This window comes from Nipponia nippon, unplaced genomic scaffold (genome assembly GCF_047370975.1).
Source record: "Nipponia nippon isolate SJK-2023a ecotype South Korea unplaced genomic scaffold, ASM4737097v1 scaffold_10, whole genome shotgun sequence".
Lineage (NCBI taxonomy): Eukaryota > Metazoa > Chordata > Aves > Pelecaniformes > Threskiornithidae > Nipponia > Nipponia nippon.
The window spans coordinates 18813361-18836571 of NW_028262291.1; the positions used below are offsets into that span (position 1 = coordinate 18813361).

A 23211-nucleotide genomic window follows, 5' to 3' on the forward strand; every position below is an offset into this window, starting at 1 on the left:
AAAAAAAATGAACAATCCCAGGACACAATAGACCCAGAAGCGCAGACATGTGCATTCCCTACAATACTGAAGCAAGTGAACTACGGAGCTGCAGCAACCCAGATACAGAAGAAGAGAAGCACTGAAAGAGGGGGTGAAAGAGAAAGTCAGAAAGAAAGAAAAAGAAAAAGAAAGGGACAGTGGCCTCAGCTACTAAGACAACCATGTGCATCTAGAGGGAAGGGACCCTTAAAGATGCAGTATTCCTTTAAAAAAGACATCATAAAGTTGGATAATTAAACACCGGCCAAAAATTTAAAGGCCACCATGATTAGCTGGCCCCATTTTGCTGGGGTTCTCTTTGCTGCCTATCCTTTTCTTTCATGTGTCTGTGTGCAGATCCAGAATCCAGGTCCTCTCACTTTCCCACCACTAAGGTCCTTCATCCTAAATATTAGAAGTGGGAGGGAGGTAAGACCACAGTGAATGTGATCGTCCAGAAATCAGCCTGGTCCTTCAATGGGAAGGACCCTGGATGATCCTTGTGCAGTGCCCTAACCTTCTCTTCCTGTACTCTGAAAAATATCGCCTTTGAGAGGGAATACAAAATGCCCATGTGTATTTAAGAAATTCCCCCAGCGGTTACTGAAGGGCCATTTCCTCTGCTCCTAACACAGCTGTAGCAGCTGCTAGAGAAGGACAGAGGGACAATGAATGGTGCTGGGAACATCTGCTGAAAGACCCTTTTCCTGTCACAGATAAAACTTCTGCATTTCTCTTACTGAACCTGACTTTTAATTACTGTGGAAAAGCTCATCTTCGGAGTAGTTTCAGACTAACTTTTAATGCAAGAAGCGCCACATGTTCAAGAACAGAACTTACATATAGGGGGAATCAGAGAAAGGAACAGGAATTTCCATGTCTATGGTAACAGTCCAGGAAAGCTCAGCCACTAAAGACTGTATAGCCACTGCTCTTCATGGCTGTGAAACGTAGAGGTTTCTAATAGTTCAGGTCCAATGCTTGTTCCTATCTTGGCATCTTAAAGAGGGTGCTTTACACACCATGTGAGGCACAATCTCTCCTGCAGATGCACGATGTTCTTCGTTGTGGCAGGTTCAAGACTTGAAACACTGCCCACAAAGGACTGCCTCAGTCTGCAAAAGGCCAAAACAGGGGCTGTCCCTCACACATCCTGCAAGTCTCCTGAGGCTTAAAGACCACATTTATCTTTAAATAGAAAGGTTTCTATTAAAAGGGGAAATGGAAAGTCCACAGGTTCCTTTAAGGAACCCACTGCTTCCCCCCTTTTGAATCATATGGAACACTCCTAACCTTTGGGTAAGCTAAGTGTTTGTCCAGAATTTTGTCCACATTTTGATGAAGAACTATCCATTGGGATGACAGCTTTTCACATTAGAGAAAAATTCTCTTCCTCTGAGACCGAAATTTTAGGAACAACATGTCCACTAAAAACCTTCCCAAATGTCTAAACTTTTTTTTTTGTTCATGGACCCACATGAGTCCACTTAAACTTCCTCAGTCTGGTGGCCTGCATGTCTTCCATTGTGCCTCTATTCACAGTTGGGAGTTACTCTTTTCTTTATTCTTCACCATCTGTCACTTGAACCGCTAGATTGGAATTATCCTCCAAAAACTCTATGATCATCTTTTCCTCTTGTGTTCTCTGGTGCAGCCAGGTTAGTCTTAAGGAGTTTGTCTCTTACTTACAGGCACTTAATATTTTGTTCTGTCAGACAGGGTTTCCAAAGTTTCCTACCATTGTTGTCACTGCCTCAGTTGTGCTGCTGTTCCTAGTGCTGGGAATGGAGCACTCTGGGCTTTCCTAGTGTTTTATATTATAATCCTTCCCAAAGCAGTCTTAGCAAATATGTCTTCTACCCTGGGCATCCTCACTCATGGCAGAACTGAACCAGAAGTAGCAGTAGGATGAAATTTTAGTGGGGAAAACGTTGGTACAGTCACAGGCTGCATTGGGGATAGCCTCAAATGAATGGTACTGTACAAAAATATATGGGGTGTGGGGCTGTAAATATCCCACCCTCTTTGTTTCTCTCTAAAGAGAGAACAGTTATGTCCCCACATGGAGAAGGTAAGTACTGCATCTTTAAGGTCTCAGCAGTGAGGTAGAGGAGAGGAACATATTGTCAGTGTTTGTACCTTTCTTCTTTGTTGAATTTGGGATTGGCTTCAGAGATATCCAGGCTTTTACTGAACATTGTTTTACTATGGCAGGAACAAAGCGAGAAAACAGAGTTACTAGTGTGGACATTTATAAAAGAGAGTCACCTGAAGCAATGCTGGACACCCAGCCCCCCAACCCATCCTCCCCTTTTTAAGCAATGCTCTGAAAAATCTTTCTTTTACTTTCCAACTATGGCTCAAGCCTACACAGTGCTGAAGTTCATTATCTTCCCCTGACTTCTGAGGTCTAAGATGACTTCCCCCATACATACTTGTAAACCCTGCTCTCCTTTATCCAATTGAAAACCCAGGTACCATCTACTTTGTCACATTGTCGAGGGAAAATAGAACATGCCTGAAGGCACAAACTGCAAAGCGCTCATTACTCAGACTTTTCTAGAAGACCTCAACACTAAGCACAATCTGCGAAAAAGTTAAAATCAGGCCATAGAGCTTCTTAGAGGAACAGTAATCCATTTTGTATTCTAATTTGTAGGGTCCATTACCACTTACTTCCAACTCTCTTCCCCGTACTCAGTGCATAGAGAAATGCCCTTCTTTATCATCTTGGGTCTGAATCCCTGAAGCTTAGAAGCAAAATTCCCTATGCTTTGCTAAAGGGGCAGCTCTCTGTAATATGTTTCACTGGTAATATGCTTCACTGTTTCACAGAACACTGCTTCCTAATGTTAGCTGATCTTTCATGCAAGCTATCCACTTCAATAACCAGAAGAAAATGAATAGTTAATGAAGCCCATTTTAGAACAGTTTTTGGACTCTCACAGCAGAGCTGCTGAAAATTTCTGGCATATCCCCGAGGGATTCTAGCTCCCATGGAATTCTTCCTAGTTTATGTGATTTTGGCACAGGGGACAAATTAGCTGGTGTTAAACTAAGCTCAGAACCTGCCTCTTTTCTTTTGACATTTCAATGCAATACCAGATAGTCTGAGAGGTGTGGATACCACAACAGCAGAAGCAATTAAGATGTAATTATGAACCCATTTAGTTGACAACTAGCAGGCAAAACCAAGAATTAACAAAACTTAGTCACCAGTTTTAGGGTGGCTGGTGTTTGTGCATACTAACTTCACCATATACAAAGACTCAATGCAGAACACTTGGAGAGGTCAGCACAAGCATTTCAAGGAGTCTGTAAGCTCAACAAGCAGCCTTTGTGCCGAGTTCCCCTCCTCCATTATCCAAAACTAAGTTGTTGAAGGACTATGTTTTTCACTTAGTACTTTCTCAGCCTGTAAGGTTGAAGGCTGCCAAGTTTCAAAACTCAATGGAAAGATATGCCCTTAAACAAGCCAAGACCAGACACTTGTAGGGTCCCCACATGGTTACCAAAAGCACAGACACATAAACCAGAGGTTATAACATAAATCCCCTTTATGCAGGCAAACATCTGTTTACTACTGGGAAAGAGGACTAAATCACAAGACACATGGGTGTGTTCTGCCCACTGGTTAGAAGAGTATCTCTGCCAGCTCAAGAAAGAAGCAATGGCTCTGTGTCTCTGGATGTTTACACAAGTCATCTGTCTCTAAACAGGAGACCTGTTTCCATGGTCCACCTCCCTGTCTTCCTAGAATTGTAGGATAAAAGCACTGAATAGTCATCTGTTGAGACCAAAACATGTCATTCTTAAAAAAGCATCCACTTCTGGGATCTAAGCCCTACTGCTGTAAAATCCCCCGTCAGTGGGTCATTTCATGGAATATAATATGCGACTAGCCATTAAAAATCCCCCACTCTTGGTGGAAGGCACTTGTCGTTTTGTTACTGACTGTTCTGACAGATGGTGCCCCATCAGCAATGCATCGTCCCCAGACAATCCCCATGCAGTGGTGTTCGTTAATGAAGCCAGTTCACATTATAAACGACTGTGCTGCCAGCAACACAAAATGTGCCGTTGTCATCTGTGGATGTGGATGGTATGAATTATGGAAGCTCACACATGGAGTAAAATAGCATCTTCCCTTTAACCCCTTCCAAAACAAGCACTACCAAGCCCATCATCATCAATCATGGTGTTATTACATCCCTTTCTCCACCCTTAATCACACCTTTATGTCCAGCCCTGAGTTGTGGCATGCATTGCCCTGTATCTCGTTTATGCCTGGCAGGTTTGGCTTCCTCCTAAGCCAAAGCCCTTCTTTACTGATATGTAGCCTGGATATGTCTCTGCTCTGAACTCATCTCAGACCTTTTGACTTCAATTGTTTCCTCATGTGCAGAATTGAGTGAGACATTTAAAAGCAAAAGAAATACTTTGGATAGCAAGACACAGCTTTGCCTCTTCAGACTTTTGAACCCAAAGTCAAAGCTGAGAGGTGGAAGAGAAGGTTTCAGCTCTCAGAAAACCTTGGGATCAATCTAACACCTCCTATTTTTTCTGCCGAGTTGGACACTTACTGTAAACAGCTGCAGAGTACTGCGACTCACAGCCAGCCTTGGGGTGGGGGAAAGTGATTCACCACTGTCTGGCTCTGGGATCTTCATGGCCCATGCATCTACCCGGTACCAGATTAAACACTGCAAGCTGCATAAGGACTGAGCAACTGTTTGTCAGTGTTGTGTTCATCCTTATCACTTTGAGGCCTATGAGGAACACTGAGCACACCCTGTCCTGAACACTTCCTTCACCCAGACCACACATCAAACCAAAACACATATTCAAGACAGGTTTCCAACCTACACTACAATGAAAAATCGTTATGGCAGTGTATCTCAAGGCCACATATTCAGTCTGAAATAAGTCCTAGCAGATTCTGGAAATCACCACTTTTTCCTCACTGTAGATAGAACTGTAACAGTTGCCAGCAAAACTTTCCAGCAATTCTAGGGGCCTCTGGACATGAAATTATTTCACATTATTCACTCAGTTCTCAGTCAGCAAAGGGAGTTTCTGGGCACAGCAGGCTCTTTTTTGAGCAGATCTTAACAGCTGAACAAAAAAATTATGTCATAAAGCTGAAACAGAAGTTACAGCATCATCAGCACACATATATGTGCAGTGTTCTTTTATATTGATTGATTTATGCAAATGTGAATCCAAATGCACGTGCTTCCCTTAGGCTAGTCATAGGGACTGAGGAAGCAACTTCCATGGTTCACATAAGTGGACTCCACAGTTCACTTACTCTCCCAGAACCTGCCTTGAGGAGACACCATTTTCCTCTGCTGTTTCTCCACAAGACCGGCACTTTCTTTGATAGAAAAGAGGCAAAATTATACATATTCCACCACTTTACAGGCATGTGGTAATTTATGTGGGTCAGATGCATGCTGGCTCTGACAGCACATTTTAGAGGCATCTACAGATGCCTGGACAGGGCTTTCCAGATTCAAGCTGTTCTGATGACACGGAGGGTGGGGTTTATCTCATTTAACTTCGAGTGCCCAAAAGCTGGGCACCTAATCAAGATAGTCATCTAGATTCCTGTTGTAGGCAATGGAGACAGAGAGGAACAACCAGAGGGTAATTTATCCCAGCTAAGACTGTTGGAACAGAGGACATACGTATCTGAGACCTTCCAAAGTCCTCGTCTGTCCCCATTGCCTAGAGTAACAGCCTGTATCACAAGCTTAGACTGAATGCCTATGTTCTCAACAGTTAAAAAGAGATGAGATTAATCTTGCCCAGAAGACGTGGTGGTTTCTTGAGCAATAGCTGCAAGTGAACAGAACCCTTAAGCCCCTGGCAGGACTTCTGGTCCTGTGTGCATAAGCACTGCTGGCTGCCAGATCATGTTGCAAATGTGCTTGGAAGTTGTAATGAGTGCTGGTGTGAATAGAAAAGCTCCGCAGCTCCTTTGTATGTGTAACATAAAAGGGGGTAGCAAACCCAGACAGGCAGGACTCCTGGGTAAAGGAAAGACCCACCTCTGTCCATGTTGTGCCATTTCAATAGCTCTGCGAGCAGGGACTGGGGAGCCGCCATCTGTCACGCTGAGAACCTCCATCGACTTCCTCTCTGGCCGCCGCTTCCCATGCCTGTTCAGCATTGGGGAGTCCACACGCTTCCTGGGGGGATCTTTATGAAAAGAAAATGCTGTCAGCTGAATTAGGCTGTGATTTACCTCACACAGGTTGGTTAAATCCTCTCTCAACAATCTCACTCTCGCACCTCCCCTACAGAGACAGGTATCTTTGTGGTGGAGATGATCATTTGCAGTCGCTCCCTTCTTCCAAATTTACAAACATTAAGACATAAGTTGCAATCCATCTACAGAGAGAAGGAGCACTGCTACTTCCCTGAATGTATGAGCACTGTAAAATAAAGGTACAACTATAGAATAGCTTGCAGAAATTACCTTACAAAGCTGATAACAGTAATAACAAGATGACAGCATGGGCTATAGCACAAGCTGTTAGCCAGAGTATAAGCCATCTAGGGATCCTGTACATGTACTCAGGTTGCCAGAGCTTGCCTTCGATGTCCCTGCTAGCTAGATTAAATGTGACACAGAGACATGAGTACACTCTGAACTCAGAATTGCATTCTCCTCTGAAAACATACCCTATTTTTGCATCTTTAAGATTAGATTTCAGGTTTTCCCCACTGCTTGATATTTTTCCTTCTTCAGCATTACAAATTAAACATCTACCTGAGATGAATCTCCAATGACAGCTACTAAAATTTATCTCCGAGGTCATCGAACAGCTTCTACTGCTATAGTAACTGAAGTGCTTTACACTTCTTATTGTGTAACATTTCTATGAAGTATTGAAGTGCTACTTTCACTTTGCAGAGTGAAAACTGAGGTATAAGAACGAGATATTTAAAGGCAGTTCATTCCTAAAGGTGCTGACAAACATTTACTGAGGTTCTGAGGAGCACCTAAATTGCTCTGAAAAGAGTCTTTAGATACCAAACCACACTGCACAAAGTGCTCCTAGGTGACCTGCCAAACCGTACACACCTCCATGGTGAAGCAGGGAACCAAATGCAGACCTGCTGAGATGTTTTATTACTAACATCTTTCATGGTATCAAAACAATAAAAAGGAGGAAGGCAGAAAAAAAATACAGAAAGATTTTCTTTTCTTTGATTGGGCTATTTCAGTTCCCTGCCTCTATTTATAGACACATTTTTAATTTTAGTGCACCACCTGTAAAAGAAGGCACCCTTCACCCCTGTAGTTAGAAAGAAGTTCACAGTGCCCAGCCCCGAAGGCTTCTTCCTCTGCCAGGGTTCCTTTGTAAAACCAGTAATATTATTGCATTTGACAATTCTACTTCTAGTGCCAAGTCTGATGGTATTACTTTTATTATCCTGCCCTCCTCACACCCCCATCTACTTGCTTGTTTCTTCTCTCTCTCACACCATGTTTTTTAGAACAAGATCCCTTTAAGGCAGGGCTTATTCTCAAAACAATGAACATGAGCAAAGACAGCTCAAATGCAAATGAGCTAGTGATAACGACTGACCCCATTACTGTATAACCCAAATATTCTTTGTATTAATAGTAATGATTTTCCTGCTAAAAATTAATTAGAAAAAGCAGTTGTATCTCACTCCATTTCAAACTACGTCCAGTAATAAAAAGGTAGTAGAAAATACTAGTAGGGGTAATGACCTCCAGATTAGGAAAAATATATAGTGCATAAAGTTAAGGGAAAAACAAAGGGAGATAAACCTAATAAAGCAGTTATACTGGGTGACTTCAGCTGCACACGTGTAAGTGGTCAAAAGTAAGCTGGGACAAGGTTTAGACATTTCAAACTCCTGCTTCTTCAAACAAGTTCAAAGAATGAGAAACGATTCATCCCACAGGACAACTGCTGGTATCAGAAGGGTGACTAGAGCCGAGTAGCACACATAATGACAATGTAATTACATTTGGTATCAAAAACAGAGAGTTGATACAAGTTTTGCAGAGGTATATCAGACATTAGAAATGAAGGTGGAAGAGTGCAGTTTAAAAGAAAGGAAAAAGAAGGAAAAAGAAGGAAGATGAAGCAAGCAGTTAATGTCAAAAGAATGGAGATGACTAAGCTCAGACTGCATCAATGTTTGTTAATAATGGTCTAAACAAGAAAGATGGAAAAAGGCAAGAAAAACATTTTATGAACAGATACTTTAAAAGGCAATTTGATCCAAGCATGTTCAAAACAGAAGACTTTAGCAAATGGAAATTTAGCTGAGTGACACGAAAGTGACAGGCCAAATATAAGATGGACATTAAAAGAGAGGGAAAAATAAATTTGAAGAGGAATTAGCTAAAGACTTGAATAACAGTGTTTTGTACAGCCATCAGAAAGAGAAAGCTTGAGAGAAGGACAGTAGCCAGCGGGACCATGAGGGAATGAACAGAACAATTAAGGAGGAGAAGGATAACGCTAACTAGCTAAATGGTTCTTTTTTATCAGTCCTTGCTGCTCAAGATGCTGGAAGATATTGATTTCCAATCTATATTTTAAACGATCAAAGAGAGAGACTAAGATAAAAGAGCAGGTGGTGAAACACACCAATAAATTCAACAACAGCAATTCACAAAGGTTTGATGGAGAATACATCCAGAAACTTGCATGAATGTGGTTGAGCTTCTAATAAAGGTATTTGATTCCTCTTTAAAATCGGCTACAATCCTGCACTATACATGACTGAGGATAGCAAGTATTGTAGATATTTTTTAAAAGGGTCTGAGTAAGAAACAACAGGGCACTGAGTCTGTCATCATTGTCAAGTCTAAAGATACTAAAGAAACAGTTAAATACACAGCCATCCTGCCATAAAGACTAAAGTGGTGTTATATAAAAGCAGTAGAAGATTTTGCAGAAGCACAGGAATTAAAAATAGGAAAACCTCCGGTGTTTGCCCTTCTCTTCTTGACTCTCTGGAAATATTTCACATGGGGGAAAAAAATCAAGTCCTAGTCTGGATCTGCGATAGTTTTGGGGATGCATTTTCCTTTAATTTCACATCAGAAAAGTGAAACTATTCCTAAGGATTTTTACATAGGAAGAGAGAATCGCACAGGTAATGATCCAATTATAAAGGCATTGATCTGGAAGGTGGGAAATAAAAGGTTCAACTTCTGAGTTTGGATGAGTCATCTATATCCTATATGGCTATTCTGGCCCAATCCCTTGTTCTCTGGTTTATTAAGGAACTCCACCCCACAAAAGACTTTTCCTCAAGGAGACATTAGTTGACATTCATTCATTTTACCGAGAAGTTTCTCATTTCTATGTTTTCAGGGAAAGAAAATGGAGCTGGACTCGAAAGATGGTGAAGCTGGCCCTTCCCTGGCCCTTTGAGAAAGCTTTATATAGCTGAAACATACAAAAGGGACACCAGATGAGAGCGCTAGTCTGAGCTGGCCATGTTTTTACCTGCATCCATCCCTTCTGAGACCTAACATGCAAAGAAAGAGGAAAAAGCAAAAAACTCTGAGATGCACTTTTTTTTTTTTTTTTTGGCAAGAGCTCAGGCAACGCACAACTCTCATGAATGTGGTTTCTTCAAGCTGCTATTATTAAATCTGTTACTTTTTCTCTGCTCTTCTTTGTTTGTGCAAGGCCATTGCTAATGGCTAATGATGAGATATTCATCAGAAGCATGACTGCTCTTAATTAAACCTTGCCCCATGTTCTCAGAGATACTGCTGGGAACAGAGGAGGTGGAAACCCCCTGTGGAAGAGGAAATACAACCTACAAACACTCAAAGAATAATGTTCAAAGAGTCTAAAATGTACCGATGAGGCATGATGATAGATTCAGAGTAGTGTTTCCCTGTTGGGGAACATTTTCACTCCTTGTACAAAAAAATACAAGAGCAGAGCAGAATATTTCAGTTCAAACCACAAAAATACTTTGGCATGTGGAAGAGAGATATATGATGTATTTAGGGCATAGCTACATATTCACTTACATGCTGGATATGAAGATTCTAGAGTCACCTTGCTTCTTAAGACAAAAGCATTTCTAAAACAAGATGACGGTGTCCTTACATTGCAGGATAATCTGTTTGAGTCAAAAGCTGATTAGTAAAGTGCTAGATGACAAACTGCACTGAGCAAGGGGCTTTTGACCACAGGACCTGCAGTTGGCACATCTACCTATCTTCATCAGGATCCCTGCTAACATGCTCTCTGTAGCTCCATCCAGGTAAGAGTTTAAAAATTACTGTGTTGACTAAGAATTTCCATCTCTTCTCCCATAGAAGAGATTTTCCTGCAAAATTATAGGGCCTGGAGCCTGGAACTTGGATAAGGTAATAATTCAATGGAGTATTAACAAACTTACAGTTCAACATACCACTGCCCTGTAGGCTTGGGAGATTCCAGGCTTTCCAGTGAAAATAAAGAGCACTTTGCTTCTAGCCTTCAAAGTGCTGAAATACAATACCTGGAAATCACAACACTGCTATGTAAAAATGCTATTTCAGGTCATTGATAGAAGTGACTAATCCTTTATTAGTTAAACTTTTGTCACTCTGCACAGGAAGAGTCACTTATATAGTTAGATCCTCAGGGAAGCATTTTTCCTGTTGTCTAGATTAGTGAAGACCTTGGCGATCAGCAGTACCCTAAAATACTAATGAACAATTCTTCAGGAATAAAGTGGTATCACCAGAGCTTTATAAGATATATTATCTTACTGCATATTAAGCTTTAAAAATCTTTCTAAGATAGTCTAAAAACATGGGCGTTTGATATATGTACTATAAACAGGTATGTAATATTATTCATACTTTCAACAGTGTATATATTTACCTACAGAAAAGAGAATGTGTACATATACAACTCCGTAGGGATGCAATGCTACACAGTCTTACTAGCTCAAGTCCAGAAGCAGCATTTCTGCAGTACTGCATGTAGATTAGTAATTAGAAAATTCTGCCGCTAGACTATACTGCTTCTAAACCTCATCTGCTTGCATAGACCCAGCTTGTGGGTCCACATGATATTTTTTAAGATCTGGTTCAAGACCAACTTGGATGTTACTGCACTGTGAGACAGACATGCCCTGAAAAATGAAGCCTTCGAGTTTAACCACAGAACAGACCTGCCTGCCTCAGGCTGAGGATTCTCACCAGTGGTGTACACTGTTTCAGTGGGAACATAACGGTGATGCTAGGGTTTGGTTATATATTTGGAAAAAAAAAAAAAGGTGAAGAGGAACTAGTTGAGATGGGTTCATGGTGACAGAGATCGTATCTGTAGTACCTATTTCATTTCTAGGGGGAAGATCCTCATCTTCATGACTAGGATACCTCTCCTTCCGGTCAAGCAGAAGAAAATAAATCATTTTCTCTTGGTTTTCTCTGAAAAAAAAAGAAGAAAAGTCTTTAAATTTGAAGAGAAAAAAAACATCAACATGTAGATAAACCCTTCTCATCAAACGAACAGTTATAGTTATTCTAAATAAGCTGGAAATGGTCATGTACCTGCCAGCTAGCTACACAACCCACAAAGCTTCTGAGAATCTTGCTGTCTCCAACAAACAGCTAGTGAGAAAAGGAAATATGATTCCCATGTTACACACACAGAATAGAGGCACAGGACAGATGAGGTATCATGTCCACAGGAAGCCCAAACCAAGAGTGGCAGCAAGTCAGGTCTCCTGAGCCTTTAAGTGCTCTTTCCACTACATGTCTCTCTTAACACCTCGGGAAATACGCCAGCTCTCAGGCGTAAGCTTGAAATAAATAAAAATTTGCCAACAAAGGTATATCCAACACAGCTAAGAGAAATGATATGTCCCCATTCAGACTGCATGGCCCATCTTTCCAGGAAGGGACCTTGCCTGGCAACAAGGGAAGAGACAGCACCATGCCTCCATTGCTGGTCATGCTGTGAGCTTCTGACACACAGTGCAAGAAAGGCTGAGTGCTTGCTCCCAACACCTCACTAGCAAATGAGCAGCCAGAGGGTCAGAAGTTGCTACTGGTCCCTCACAGCGAGATACATGTTAAAGTGATCTCTGCCTCTCCCCAGTTTTATAAGCATCCCAGCCCGTGGACACCCAACTGATATTAAGACTGAGCAAGTGCTTACTCTTCTGACAACAAGTCCTGTAAGAGTTTGTTTCGGTCACGGAAGCAGCCTAATGAGTGCATGCTATCTAACACGTCTGGATCAATATCCTCCAAGGAAGGGAGAGAACGAATCTGCACCTTTCGAGGGATTGGTTGCTCTGGTTCTGGCTCATTCTTACCCCCTCTGCAGAGGAAAGAAGATGAGAGAGAGAAAGGGGGCAGGGAAAGAAGGAGAGAAAAGAAACATGAGTCACAAATGAACCCGTACTCTGAAACACAGCCTGCAGCAACAGATGGAAATAGCTTGTTAAATTCCCACTGAGAGACCAGAGCTTGCAACCAGACAGATATTCTTTTCAGAAGAAACTGCCGTGAAGGCTAAGAGTGACCAGCACCTTGTGGATTTGGGTCTTTAATGAGAAATGTCTGCATTCGGTCAGAAAGGCAGTAGGAGATTCACTTACCAGTGCCCTCGTAATTTAAGCAGCTGTTCAGCATCCTAATGCTAAACATTTATAAAATACTACGCAGTTTTCGAGATGCTGTCTCATCAGCAGGTCAGACCTCAGGCTATCAGGCTGAAAAGTGCAAGCCGAATGATTCTCTTTCAAAGAAGGAGCTGCAAACAAACCGTCACTGTTTTTCACCAATTCTGATTACAAACTGCATTGCAGCAGTTTCTTTCTTTAAAGCTTCCAATGTGATTAAGAGACCACAGTGTTCAGGTCCCCACTTGACATACTTTAAAGGTTTTTTGGGGAAACCAGGCTGTTTGTTTGCATGCCCAAATACGACAATCTCTTCAGACATGCAAATTTGAAAATTGTGACCCAAGTGTGATGCCCGAGGTCAGTGGCAGACCTAGGAATACACCATTAGCAGTAGAGCATATTACTCTTTTAAAAGTAGTTAACACAGGCTTCCTGCATAATTATCTCATCCCATTCACTAGACTCAGGAAGTATTGATTATTCATTGCAGTTGAAGGCCCTGACTGTAAGAAACAGGTCAAGGTGTCAGGGTATCTATAACCGACTGAATGATATATATTGCAGGCACCCTGAATATCATTTGATTTTATTTAGGTAGGCAGTGAGCAATTTATGTAAACTCTGTCCACCCAAAGAGCTGGGTTTGGCGGTGGTGATACTTTGGTTGGAGAAACTGTCTACCCTGAATCTTTGCTATTTCTCAGTGGACGCTTTGTGCAATGTTGAGGTTTTCCTACTCGGTGGGTGAGGTCCTCCGTTTCCTTTATGTGATATAAATGTGTGACTGTTGGTTCCAGGCTCCCAGGGTGGGCAACAGGAATCGGGAATATTTAAACTGCATCAGATGTCAGCATTTGCTGTTTATGGGGCTGTGTTTGGGCAAGAGATTCTTCCTTTTGATGCTGGCAGAAATAAGGTGAACACAATTTGTGAACCTACTCACACGGCTTAAAACGCGCTGGGCTCAGATTTGAGCTATCCAAGTATCTACACAGAAAAAGGATCTACAATTCAAATGCATCTAATTTTTCTTGGGTAGGTTAGAAAGCAGCTCTGGTAGGATCATACACATGAGCTTAAGGTCTCAGCCACTGTACCAAAAGAGAGCCAATGCAGATTATCTCCTCCAATGTAAGAAGGCAATACTAAGTCATTGCAGCCAGGGCTCTGATGCTGGGATAGGACAGTTACATGCTACACCTTAATCACAGGAGATTGCTGGGTGCTACTTGCAATTTATTTTTAAGCAACCTGTAATGCAGTTGTGAGGTATCTGCTCTGTTAACCATGTTTGTGGGACATCACTTGCAGAAAGACCCCTTGGAAATTTTCATTTTATCTTCTCTTGAAGCAGTGAAAATGTGATCAGCTCTTCCTGGATATATGTCATGGAGTCAGACTCTGGTGTGTGTTACATGAGTCACGACAACATGGGTCACATCCCACTTCTCTTACACTGAGCGCTCACACACACCCTGCTCAGTTTTATTCAGTTTAGGGGACTGGAAGCAGAATATACAGGACAGAGACAGAATCTGCTCCTTGGGATTCGTTCTTGTGTGTCAAACCACTAAAACACAGCTTCCGACGCCTCCTTGGAGTCTCGCAGAAATGTCTATTTCTTCTGCAATGACACCATGGTCCTGAATCTAAGGGCTAGATTCAAAAATCCTTGTTCAACTAAAGAAATACCTTATTCCTTGAGTGCCCTGTCTTTAAGAGGTAACTACTCCTACCTCTTAGGATCAGGATCTAGCTCTTGGCAAGTAATAAGCAACGATTACATCATAACCTTGCACTATTAAAGCCAGTGATGACCTTGTCATTAAGATAAACCCTTGCAGGATGGACCTTTGAACAGCAGCTGAGTGTTTCTGGTTTTTAATGATCTGGAGTTCACTTTTAAAAAGTATTGACTTAATTAATCATTCATTATGTTACAAGCAGATGTCCTTAAGGTAATTTAAAGAGATTAAAAAGAATTATTGTTTATGAAAATTTCCAGAAAAACTGGGTTTCCTACTAGTTGCCCTAGTCTATAGCAGAATATCACTTGCAAGCTTCTTTTATATCAATCAGCGTTAGAGCCATTTCTAGAGAGCACAGTTTACCATCTTCAGTGCACTGAAAAGTGGCTTTTCCTTATGCCCTGCACCTGGTCAGCCTCACAGTCTGGAATTTTCACACCTCCTCATCAGGTACAAGCAAAATCTGCAAAGAGGCGCCTCATCATTTGGCAACGCAATTCAGTGCTTCAGGTAATGAAAATCACCGGGTCTGGGCTGTGGTTGGCATGACTGTATTGCCTGTTCCATTCTCAGTCTAGCGGAGAGTGACAAATTTGTTGCATTTCAGCCCACATAGACATCAAACAATGTCACACGATGAATATTGCAAATCACGTATATTTTTTAAAGGCTCGCATGAATGTAATTGCTGCTTTAAAACCCAACTTCTTTTGTGAGGATCAGGGCATACAATGGCTGTGATTCTAGACCAGGACGGATTTTTTCAGTCTCTCCATGAAATCCCCTCATGAATCTCACCGAGATGCATATTTGCATCAGTGCAAAGCAAAGCAGAACCAATACAGTTACTCTTTTTCTCATTTTAGTAAATTTGGTACCTTCACAATTAGGGCAATAACTCAGTGTTACAGAAGTATGTATTTACCATAATAGCTAATTTTATTTGCCCTCTTGCTGTATTAAAAAAATGTGAAAATAACCACTGTCTATTTGCTGATTTATGATAACCTGTGCTTGAGGTAAAAATAAATGATTTCAATTAAAAAGGCTTAAAAACCCTCACTAAATTAATTTGGGTGGGAGAGCAAGAAGAACTGGAGGTTGGTGATGAAAGGTTTCTCTTTGGTTTCTTTTTTCCTTTTTTAGGCTCATGAATCATGATTTCAACTTTCAAGACCTATTTCTCTGTCTGCCTAGTCTGCAATTAAATCTTTTCCCCAGTTTTACAGTAGCCTTAATATTTATTTGAAGAATGAAGTGAAATCACTTATATGTTCTGAGTACAACTTTCAGGTCAGTAACCTATATATGACAAAGAATGAAGATTTTACATAGAATAGTAGCGTTACATGATATAAAGAAAAAATGAAAGATGTGAGCAAAACAGCCATAGAGTAAAACACTTATAATCCCTCCTTCTCTGTCAGCTTCAATATTTCCAGGCAAAATGAATGCAAAGAGGCTGTGAAACATTACCAGATGAAAGCAGTTGAGTTTTGGAGCTGGCAGGGTTATTCACAGACTAAATTTAGCCAAAGGAGGTTAACCTCCTTAGGTCAATCCATGGCCAGTACAGAAAAAATGAGAGAGAGTGACTCATTAAAAAAGCTATTTTGAGCAGAAACTTCATTTTAGGCAATCTGAACAGACTTCTGGAAGAGGCTTTCTCTCTCTGCATTGACTACCCTGGGAGTCTAGGGGAGACTTGCTTTAGCAAAACTCAGTCTCTACTTCTGAAAACAGCCTCAGATGCCATTTCCGTTGGGGTAAAAACCTGTTTTCTGTGTCAATCAATCATCAGAGAGTCTGACCTTCATCAAGAAGTACATGAAAATGTTCAAATGTCTCTGTCTGCAAAGAAGAAAATCTTCAAATTCTAAATCTATAATAAAGTCATGAAATAACAGCTGCCTAATTGTGCATTTAAGCCTGGGACAACAGTCCTCCAACAGGTAAAAACTTCCAGGCAAAATTCTTGAGGAGGGTTAGAATAATAAAGTGATCAATGACATTTTGTTTCCTATTCCAGTTCTGATCAAAGCACAGAGAAAGTCAGCTGATTTCACTCCATGAAGAAACAAAGGGGATCAGCTATCCAGTCTGATGTAAACAGCATTTACTTCTGGAATTGCTAGTAAGACATTATAGGAGGGGTATTTTAGAGATTACAGTTAGAGATTTCCTCTCTCCATTTCTCCTACATTTATCCATGAGAGTTTAAAAAAAAAATACTTGCAGCAAACAACATTCCAGTCTTTCTTTGGTTTAAAAAGGTGCCACGTCAACTGGTAACTGTAGAGAGCATGAAAAAGCCATGGGCAGAATCCTGCCACCATTTCAGGTGAACTAAGAAAAAAACACGTTATTGAACAAACTGAATGCCCTCAGGTCCTATAGAAGTCAGATAAATCTAAAAGTGAACATTGCCCATAAGATAGAATTAGAGAAAACAAAACAAATCAAAACAAAGTTTTTTTTTTCTCCTGGTGACAGGCTTAAATATCAGTTCATATCATCCTCAAGTATTTCCCAAGAGCAATGATAGGATTATGATGGCAGAACTTTCCTTATCACCCACCTGGGGAACCTGTAGGTATACTGACCCCCAGAAGCATGTATCAAACCATCATTTCCTTGTTTAATATGTGAAGTATTCTCCTTAGTTTGATTAGGTTATCATCAGTATTAAAAAAATAAAAAAGTTATTTACTTAGGTTTCTTGAAATACTATTAAGGCTACACAAAGTGCAAGGTCACTTTTAAAAGTCATCAGTCTTCCTTATCCCCAAACCACTAGACAGGCGGGTATTTTTCTCACAGACCTCCTGTTTCACTGTGAAGACTGCTGCTTTTAATCAAGTCACAGAACTACTCTCACATCAACAGGTTACAAGGTCAGAAGCAGCTTCTTAGCTTGCTGCGAAGAAGGAGTAGGGATTATGAGACAGAAAAGCTCTTGTTCACAGGTGCTTACTTATCAATATCATCATTTTTGTTTCTACTTCAGAGAAAAGCCAAGATGCCAAGAAGGAACAAATGAAAGCTTTCTTGCCAAGAAGGTATTACAAGAGATTGTCTGTAGCACTTGGATAGCAAACTAAATATGGCTGTTAGTTGTTTTTTTTCTGCTGATCACTGGCAGGTATCTTTTTAACACAGCAAGCTGCTGGATTGAACATCTTATTTCAAACAATTGTTAGCCACTGTATAAAAAGTTCCTGGCTTGATATAAATATAGATGAAATCATATGAGTAGCAAAGGGTAAAAAAAAAAAAAAATTAGATGCCTTTCTGTCCTCTGTCCCTTTCTCCACCTGTGTGAAAGCTGCTTTCAAACTCCAGTTTCTCTCTTCAGACATCACTAGAATATCATGTCCCATAACAGAACCAATACAAATGCATGCAAAAGTGAATTAAAAATCTGTTACTTACATATACCATATGTGTTTCTGAATATGTTCTAGCTGTAAAGGAAAAGAAAACAAGGAATTAGTGCTGTAAAACAGAAAAGGTAACTCCACAAGACATCCTTATTCAAGGCCTATTCAAGTAAGTCCAACATTCCAGAGCTGCATCTGTGCAAACAACAGGAACTTTATGCTGCATAAAGAGCATGCTCATCCTCACCCATCCCAGTGGAAATGAGACTATAATTCTGGACATAAGGAATCAGTCAGGAGCAAATCCCAGGAAAACACATAACTACAAGGCTTCACAGGCCAGTGTTTTGGCAATTTAAGTTTTTCCCTTCCTAAGCCCTAACTGAAGCTAGCAAAATGCTCCTTTCCGTGTGTGCATAATAGCTGATTCTTTACACCTAAAGTTCATTTCTAGTTTTGTTTTGGGAAAAAAAAGAGAGAGAGAAGGAAATAGAGTCAAACAGATAATGTGAATAAACAAAATAAATTGTGCATGTGTGAATGACCTTCTGCCAGGACCCATTCTTGATTGGCTTCACATTTATCATTAAAATCTAAAGACCAAGTAGATTCTATGTCAAAATAATACCATTTATTGTTCCAACACCTGAACACCAGACTGCAAATTTATTTTACTTCCCTCTTTCTTGTTTCACACATGAGCATTTTACTATGTAATGAAGGACTGATCAAAGCTGAACAGTGGCCTTGTCCACCTATGGAAGGTAGATCCCAGCAAATCTTACACGATGACCATGTTTTCCACAAGCATGGGCGAAAGCAACACCCTTTTTCCAAGAGAAACTCTTAACAGTAGAGAGAACAAACTGTTCATATGACATACTTACAGCAGAACCTTCCTAATCTGTTTTTTTTGGAGCACCATCACAGTAGAAAAGAACTTTTCATAGATGCTCAGGGATTATTCATTATGCGGACAATATTTCTCATATTCCTCTAATGAAGCACCTTTGTACGTGCAGAACAATTTGCACACTCACTGCACACAGACTTGTGTTTGTGCAACATGCAGGTGAGAGGCAGGGGAAAGCTGGAAGGAAACTCAAGTGCTAACAGCTATAAGATGAAATCACAGACCCATTAAACTGGTCAGGAAGAACGGAGACAGCTGTCCTGCTCTTATTACTTTCCACTTCAATTCCAGAATAATGTGAATTGGGGGTGGGGGTGGGGTGGGGGGTGGTGGCAGGGGGAGAGGAGCAGTCAAACAACAAAATTTCAGAGAAAGAAAGTAGGTGTTTGCCACAGAGAGCAAGAAATCAGAGACCTCTGTGCTATGGAACAACAGCTCCGTGCCTGGGAAACCAGGAAGATCTGAGGTCGGCTGTATATGAGATCATTTTTTAAGTGAGACAGGGCTTTTCCTGAAAACAAAGAAACAAGGGAATGCAGCTTAGGAAAGCATGACAGGAGGCTGGAGGGATCAGTATGAGAGACAAACAGCCTCCTTTAAAACCAAGACTGTATCAGCACTGCAATCAGAGGTGCAGTTGGTACTTGCATATGTAGCTGTCTTCTAACCAGCCCAGGTGCTGGGAGCAGCAATGCCCCCCAGCACACACATCCACGGGCCTGGGCAGACTTGCACAGCTTCCAGCTGTGGCCTCAGCTCTGCCACAATAATTCCCCTTCATCACAATTCCCCTTCCATTAGGTAGTCCTTTCATCCCTGCACTATGAAGAGAAAGGTGGAGTATTCCCCACACGCTGCCATCTCCCCTGACCAGCTTCATTCAAGGACGTAAGATACACATTATGGGTGTTGTCCTAACAGCCTGGAGACACAGCCCTCTTCCTCCTGGTTCTTTGCAAGCTGAGGTACAAACATAGAACATAAGAAGAGTCTATTTTATACAGTTTCCATGGGACAGGATTTTTGTTATTTACTAAATATTTACCAGGTTATTTACCAGGTCCATAGTACTGTGAGGATCTGCTAAGGAGTGTACTGTACCTGCTTTGCTTGGTAAAACCACCCTATGAGATGTGTATCTACTCATTATTTGATATACACCACATGGAGGGTTAGAGACATTAATGATTTCAGACAAGATGCAGATGATACAGCTAAGCAATGTCCAAGCCTCTTTCATGCTTGCTTCTCCTGCTGCATTTTCTGTCTCCATGGGTCACATTGTTCTTTTGTGCCTGTGATATGCAGAAATGCCATGGCAAAGCAGACAACGGCACTTCATTTTCTGAGTCCAAGAGGGGGAAGAAAGAAGGGTCACCAGTTCACGTCTTAGTCACAGAACCTCTGGGCTCCTTCAGAGAAGATGTCAAAGAGAAATCCCTTCTGCCCATCCCTACTTATCAATCTCCTTCAAGCTAAGGAACCCATAGCATTTTTCTGAAAGAGAAGCCCTGTAGCACCTTGATATACATGTGAAGGTGTATGAGAGCTCTCGTGGCTGCTGTTTATCTATGCATCTGCCATTCAATCCACATCAAAACCATTGCTGTGAAGTACGCTGGGATATCCCAGATATGAAAAGTATTCTACAGAACCAATTTCTATTCTGATTCAAATGTAATTGCATTGAAATGTTATTACAAGTGTGCTTGCTGCTGCCAACATCTTCACTGCTTTTTTAAAGGTAATTAATTAATGCTTTGTTGCTTTCCATCTGCATTAAAGTGACAGGAGGGTTATGGGAGGGCGATTGGTTTTGACAAGGAGAAGTCTGTATGCTTTTTACTATGCAATGCAGGGCAGGGAGATACACAGTGGGAGCTAATCTCACTCCTCCTGTCTTCCTTTAAACACAATCTTTAAATGCATCTAAGTGACGAAGGCATTTAACAGCCCTTCCCAGAGGGTTCTTCTTGCTGTTTGCACATGAGTTTGCCAAATTTAATGCCATTTTATGGAAGTTGTAAAAATGCTGCTTCCTAATACCTCCTAGCCACTGCAGGCAATTGTCTCATGATGCCATCTCTGAACAACAAAAGATGCTCAGATCCATTGCACATGCACAGTCAGAGGAAAGACTTCTGCAAGCAAAATGCTGTAATGGAAGGAGAGGGGGAATTCCTTTATCATGGTTTTACGTAAAAGTACTTCCAATGTACATTAAACTTGTATACCAAAGTAGCATCTAGGAGCCCCACTCACAGACGAGAGACCCATTGCGATACAGAGCTGTACAAGCCCATCAGAAAGAGGTCTCCTCCCCCAAGGAGCTTACGTCTGAATTCTAAGGCAGGGAACAACAGATGGAGACAGACAGGCAGATGGAAAACAAGACAGCGCTGTCTACATCCTCGGCACTGATCTCAGCAGAGTGGTTGCCAAGCTAAAAAGTTCTGACCTGAAGAAAAACTTTCTCAAAGTCTGTGGATATGGATGAGGGCTTCTGGGCTTGAACTCATGTCAAATTTCAAACTTCCCTGTCCAGAAAGGGAACAGTGTCAAACCCATCTGTGCACTAAATCGACCCACACCTCAGATGCATCTTTTTCATTCAGAAGATCCTCTAGTCTGAGATTTAAACCTACTGCATAATGTCAAGATAGAGGCTTTTCCTGACCAAAGGACTCAAGCTGGCAGTGCAAATAGCACTGGTAAAACCGTGATCTGTGTCAGTAGTAGCAGCCATATTATAGCAGCCTCCAGGGGCCTTGACAAGGGCAAGGTATTACTGTGCTACGTGCATGGTGCATGAATAGGTCCTTGGCAGCCAAAAGCTTACAGCATAAATATATCAGCTGGACAATTACCTCCATTCTACAGGTGGTGAAGTGAGATAATTTAAATGATGTGATAGGCACCTTACCATAAGACCTTCTAGAAAAATGAAGAAGGAATCAGGGTGTGTTTTCCCTTGTTCATTTTTTTAACATGTTTTGGATGCTGTGGTCCATCATTAGCATACATTAGACCCAAGAAAAACCAAAATCAAACAGAGAGCAGAGAGGACATTCTGAAAATGTGTGTAATTTAAGTTGGATAATATTCAGGGACAGGTATTTCAGACTATTGGGACACTTAACATGGAAGACAAGTCATTCTACTCTGGAATAAAATGTCAACACTGGAACAGTAACAGCTTTATCAGAATAGCTCATTCTGCCATATCTGCTGTGATCCACCTTGCTCTACAGACAAAGTTTCGATAATGCTCATCTGACTTTCAAAGGAAAGTGGCTCAAAAGCTCCTTACTCTCCCCCCTTTGCCTTTGTGTTTCTGTAAAAGAAAATATCAGCTAAGAATGCAAATGGATTCCACTACAGGAGCTGTAATTCTCTGCTGCAGAGATGCTGAATCATTCGAAAACTCCAAGGAAAAAAACCATCCCCTTTCCAAAGAGCACATAACTAAAAGAAACCTCATCCTGCAGTACTGCAGGTACCGAAAGCACTCATTCTCTTCCATAAACCTTCTCAAACTTAAAACTAGTTCACTTTTCCCTCCTGATACTACTCTTACTAGAAAGCTGTCCCAGAACCCCACTAATATGGCTAAAATGCTTCTTCTAATGTCTAGCCTGCTTTCATGTAAGGCCATTTGACATACATTTGTTTTTGTGCCAGTATCTTCCTCTTGTTTAAATAATCCTTCTCTCCCTGGTAATTACCTCTAATGAATACGCAGATAACCAGTACAACCTTTCTTAGACATCATCTGTGTAGACTAAGCGGAGCTCTTTCAGGCTGTGCTATTCAGACAGGCTCTCTCAAATGCTGACCACCTTAGTACTCATTCTTTGTTTGATTTCATCTTTCCTGAACATGGGTAGTCAGAAATATCATGACCAGCAGCTAGGATCAACTTTTGCAGTCTACTGAAAGAAAAACACTGATTCTTCTATTTTAAAGCATGTTTAGTAAAACAGGCCCTGTAAAGGAGAGGGGTCAAGGACGTCCCACTAACCATACTCGAGGCTACATAATATATGGTGAACATGAACAATATTCCACTAAGATATAATAAAGTCTTCTTTCCATAAATGACTCGTATACAAAGAAAGGTAATGCCTATTTCTTAAAGCAGGAAAGGGCCAGCAACAATAATTCTCAGTACCCTCCTCTCCATTAATCCTCTCAAGCTCTAACATTGAAGCCGAATGATGACAGTTAAACGTGAATGCTAGTTCCGTTTTTGTTGATCATTTTAACAGATGGACTGGGGAAGGTGTGGGTGTGCTGTGAAATGGCAATTACTGCAGGGAGGGAAATGCAGTTGGATGAAAAGGAAAAGAGATACAAATCAAAAAAAGGAACAAAGCAGAGAGGGGAAGGGAAAAATGAAAGAAAAAAATTCTAGTGACCCTACATTTCACTGTATTTTTCTGCTGAATTCACCAGTGAGATATTGAGCAAATGATCAGTACTGGTAACAGCTACACCTGTA

The 23211-nt window shown here is 41.1% G+C and overlaps 1 protein-coding gene across 1 annotated transcript in view; it reads right to left on the minus strand.

Annotated features, from left to right (window-relative positions):
* The window catches only part of BRSK2 (BR serine/threonine kinase 2), a 326660-nt gene that overhangs the window by 43141 nt on the left and 260308 nt on the right, over window positions 1-23211 (minus strand). Inside the window, exons 11-15 of the mRNA XM_087745783.1 lie at window positions 17850-17881; window positions 12198-12362; window positions 11367-11464; window positions 6075-6225; window positions 2161-2226 (exon numbers count right to left, since the gene is read on the minus strand). Of these exons, the coding sequence (XP_087601909.1) occupies window positions 2161-2226; window positions 6075-6225; window positions 11367-11464; window positions 12198-12362; window positions 17850-17881 (512 nt within the window). The remainder of the gene's footprint in view (window positions 1-2160; window positions 2227-6074; window positions 6226-11366; window positions 11465-12197; window positions 12363-17849; window positions 17882-23211) is intronic.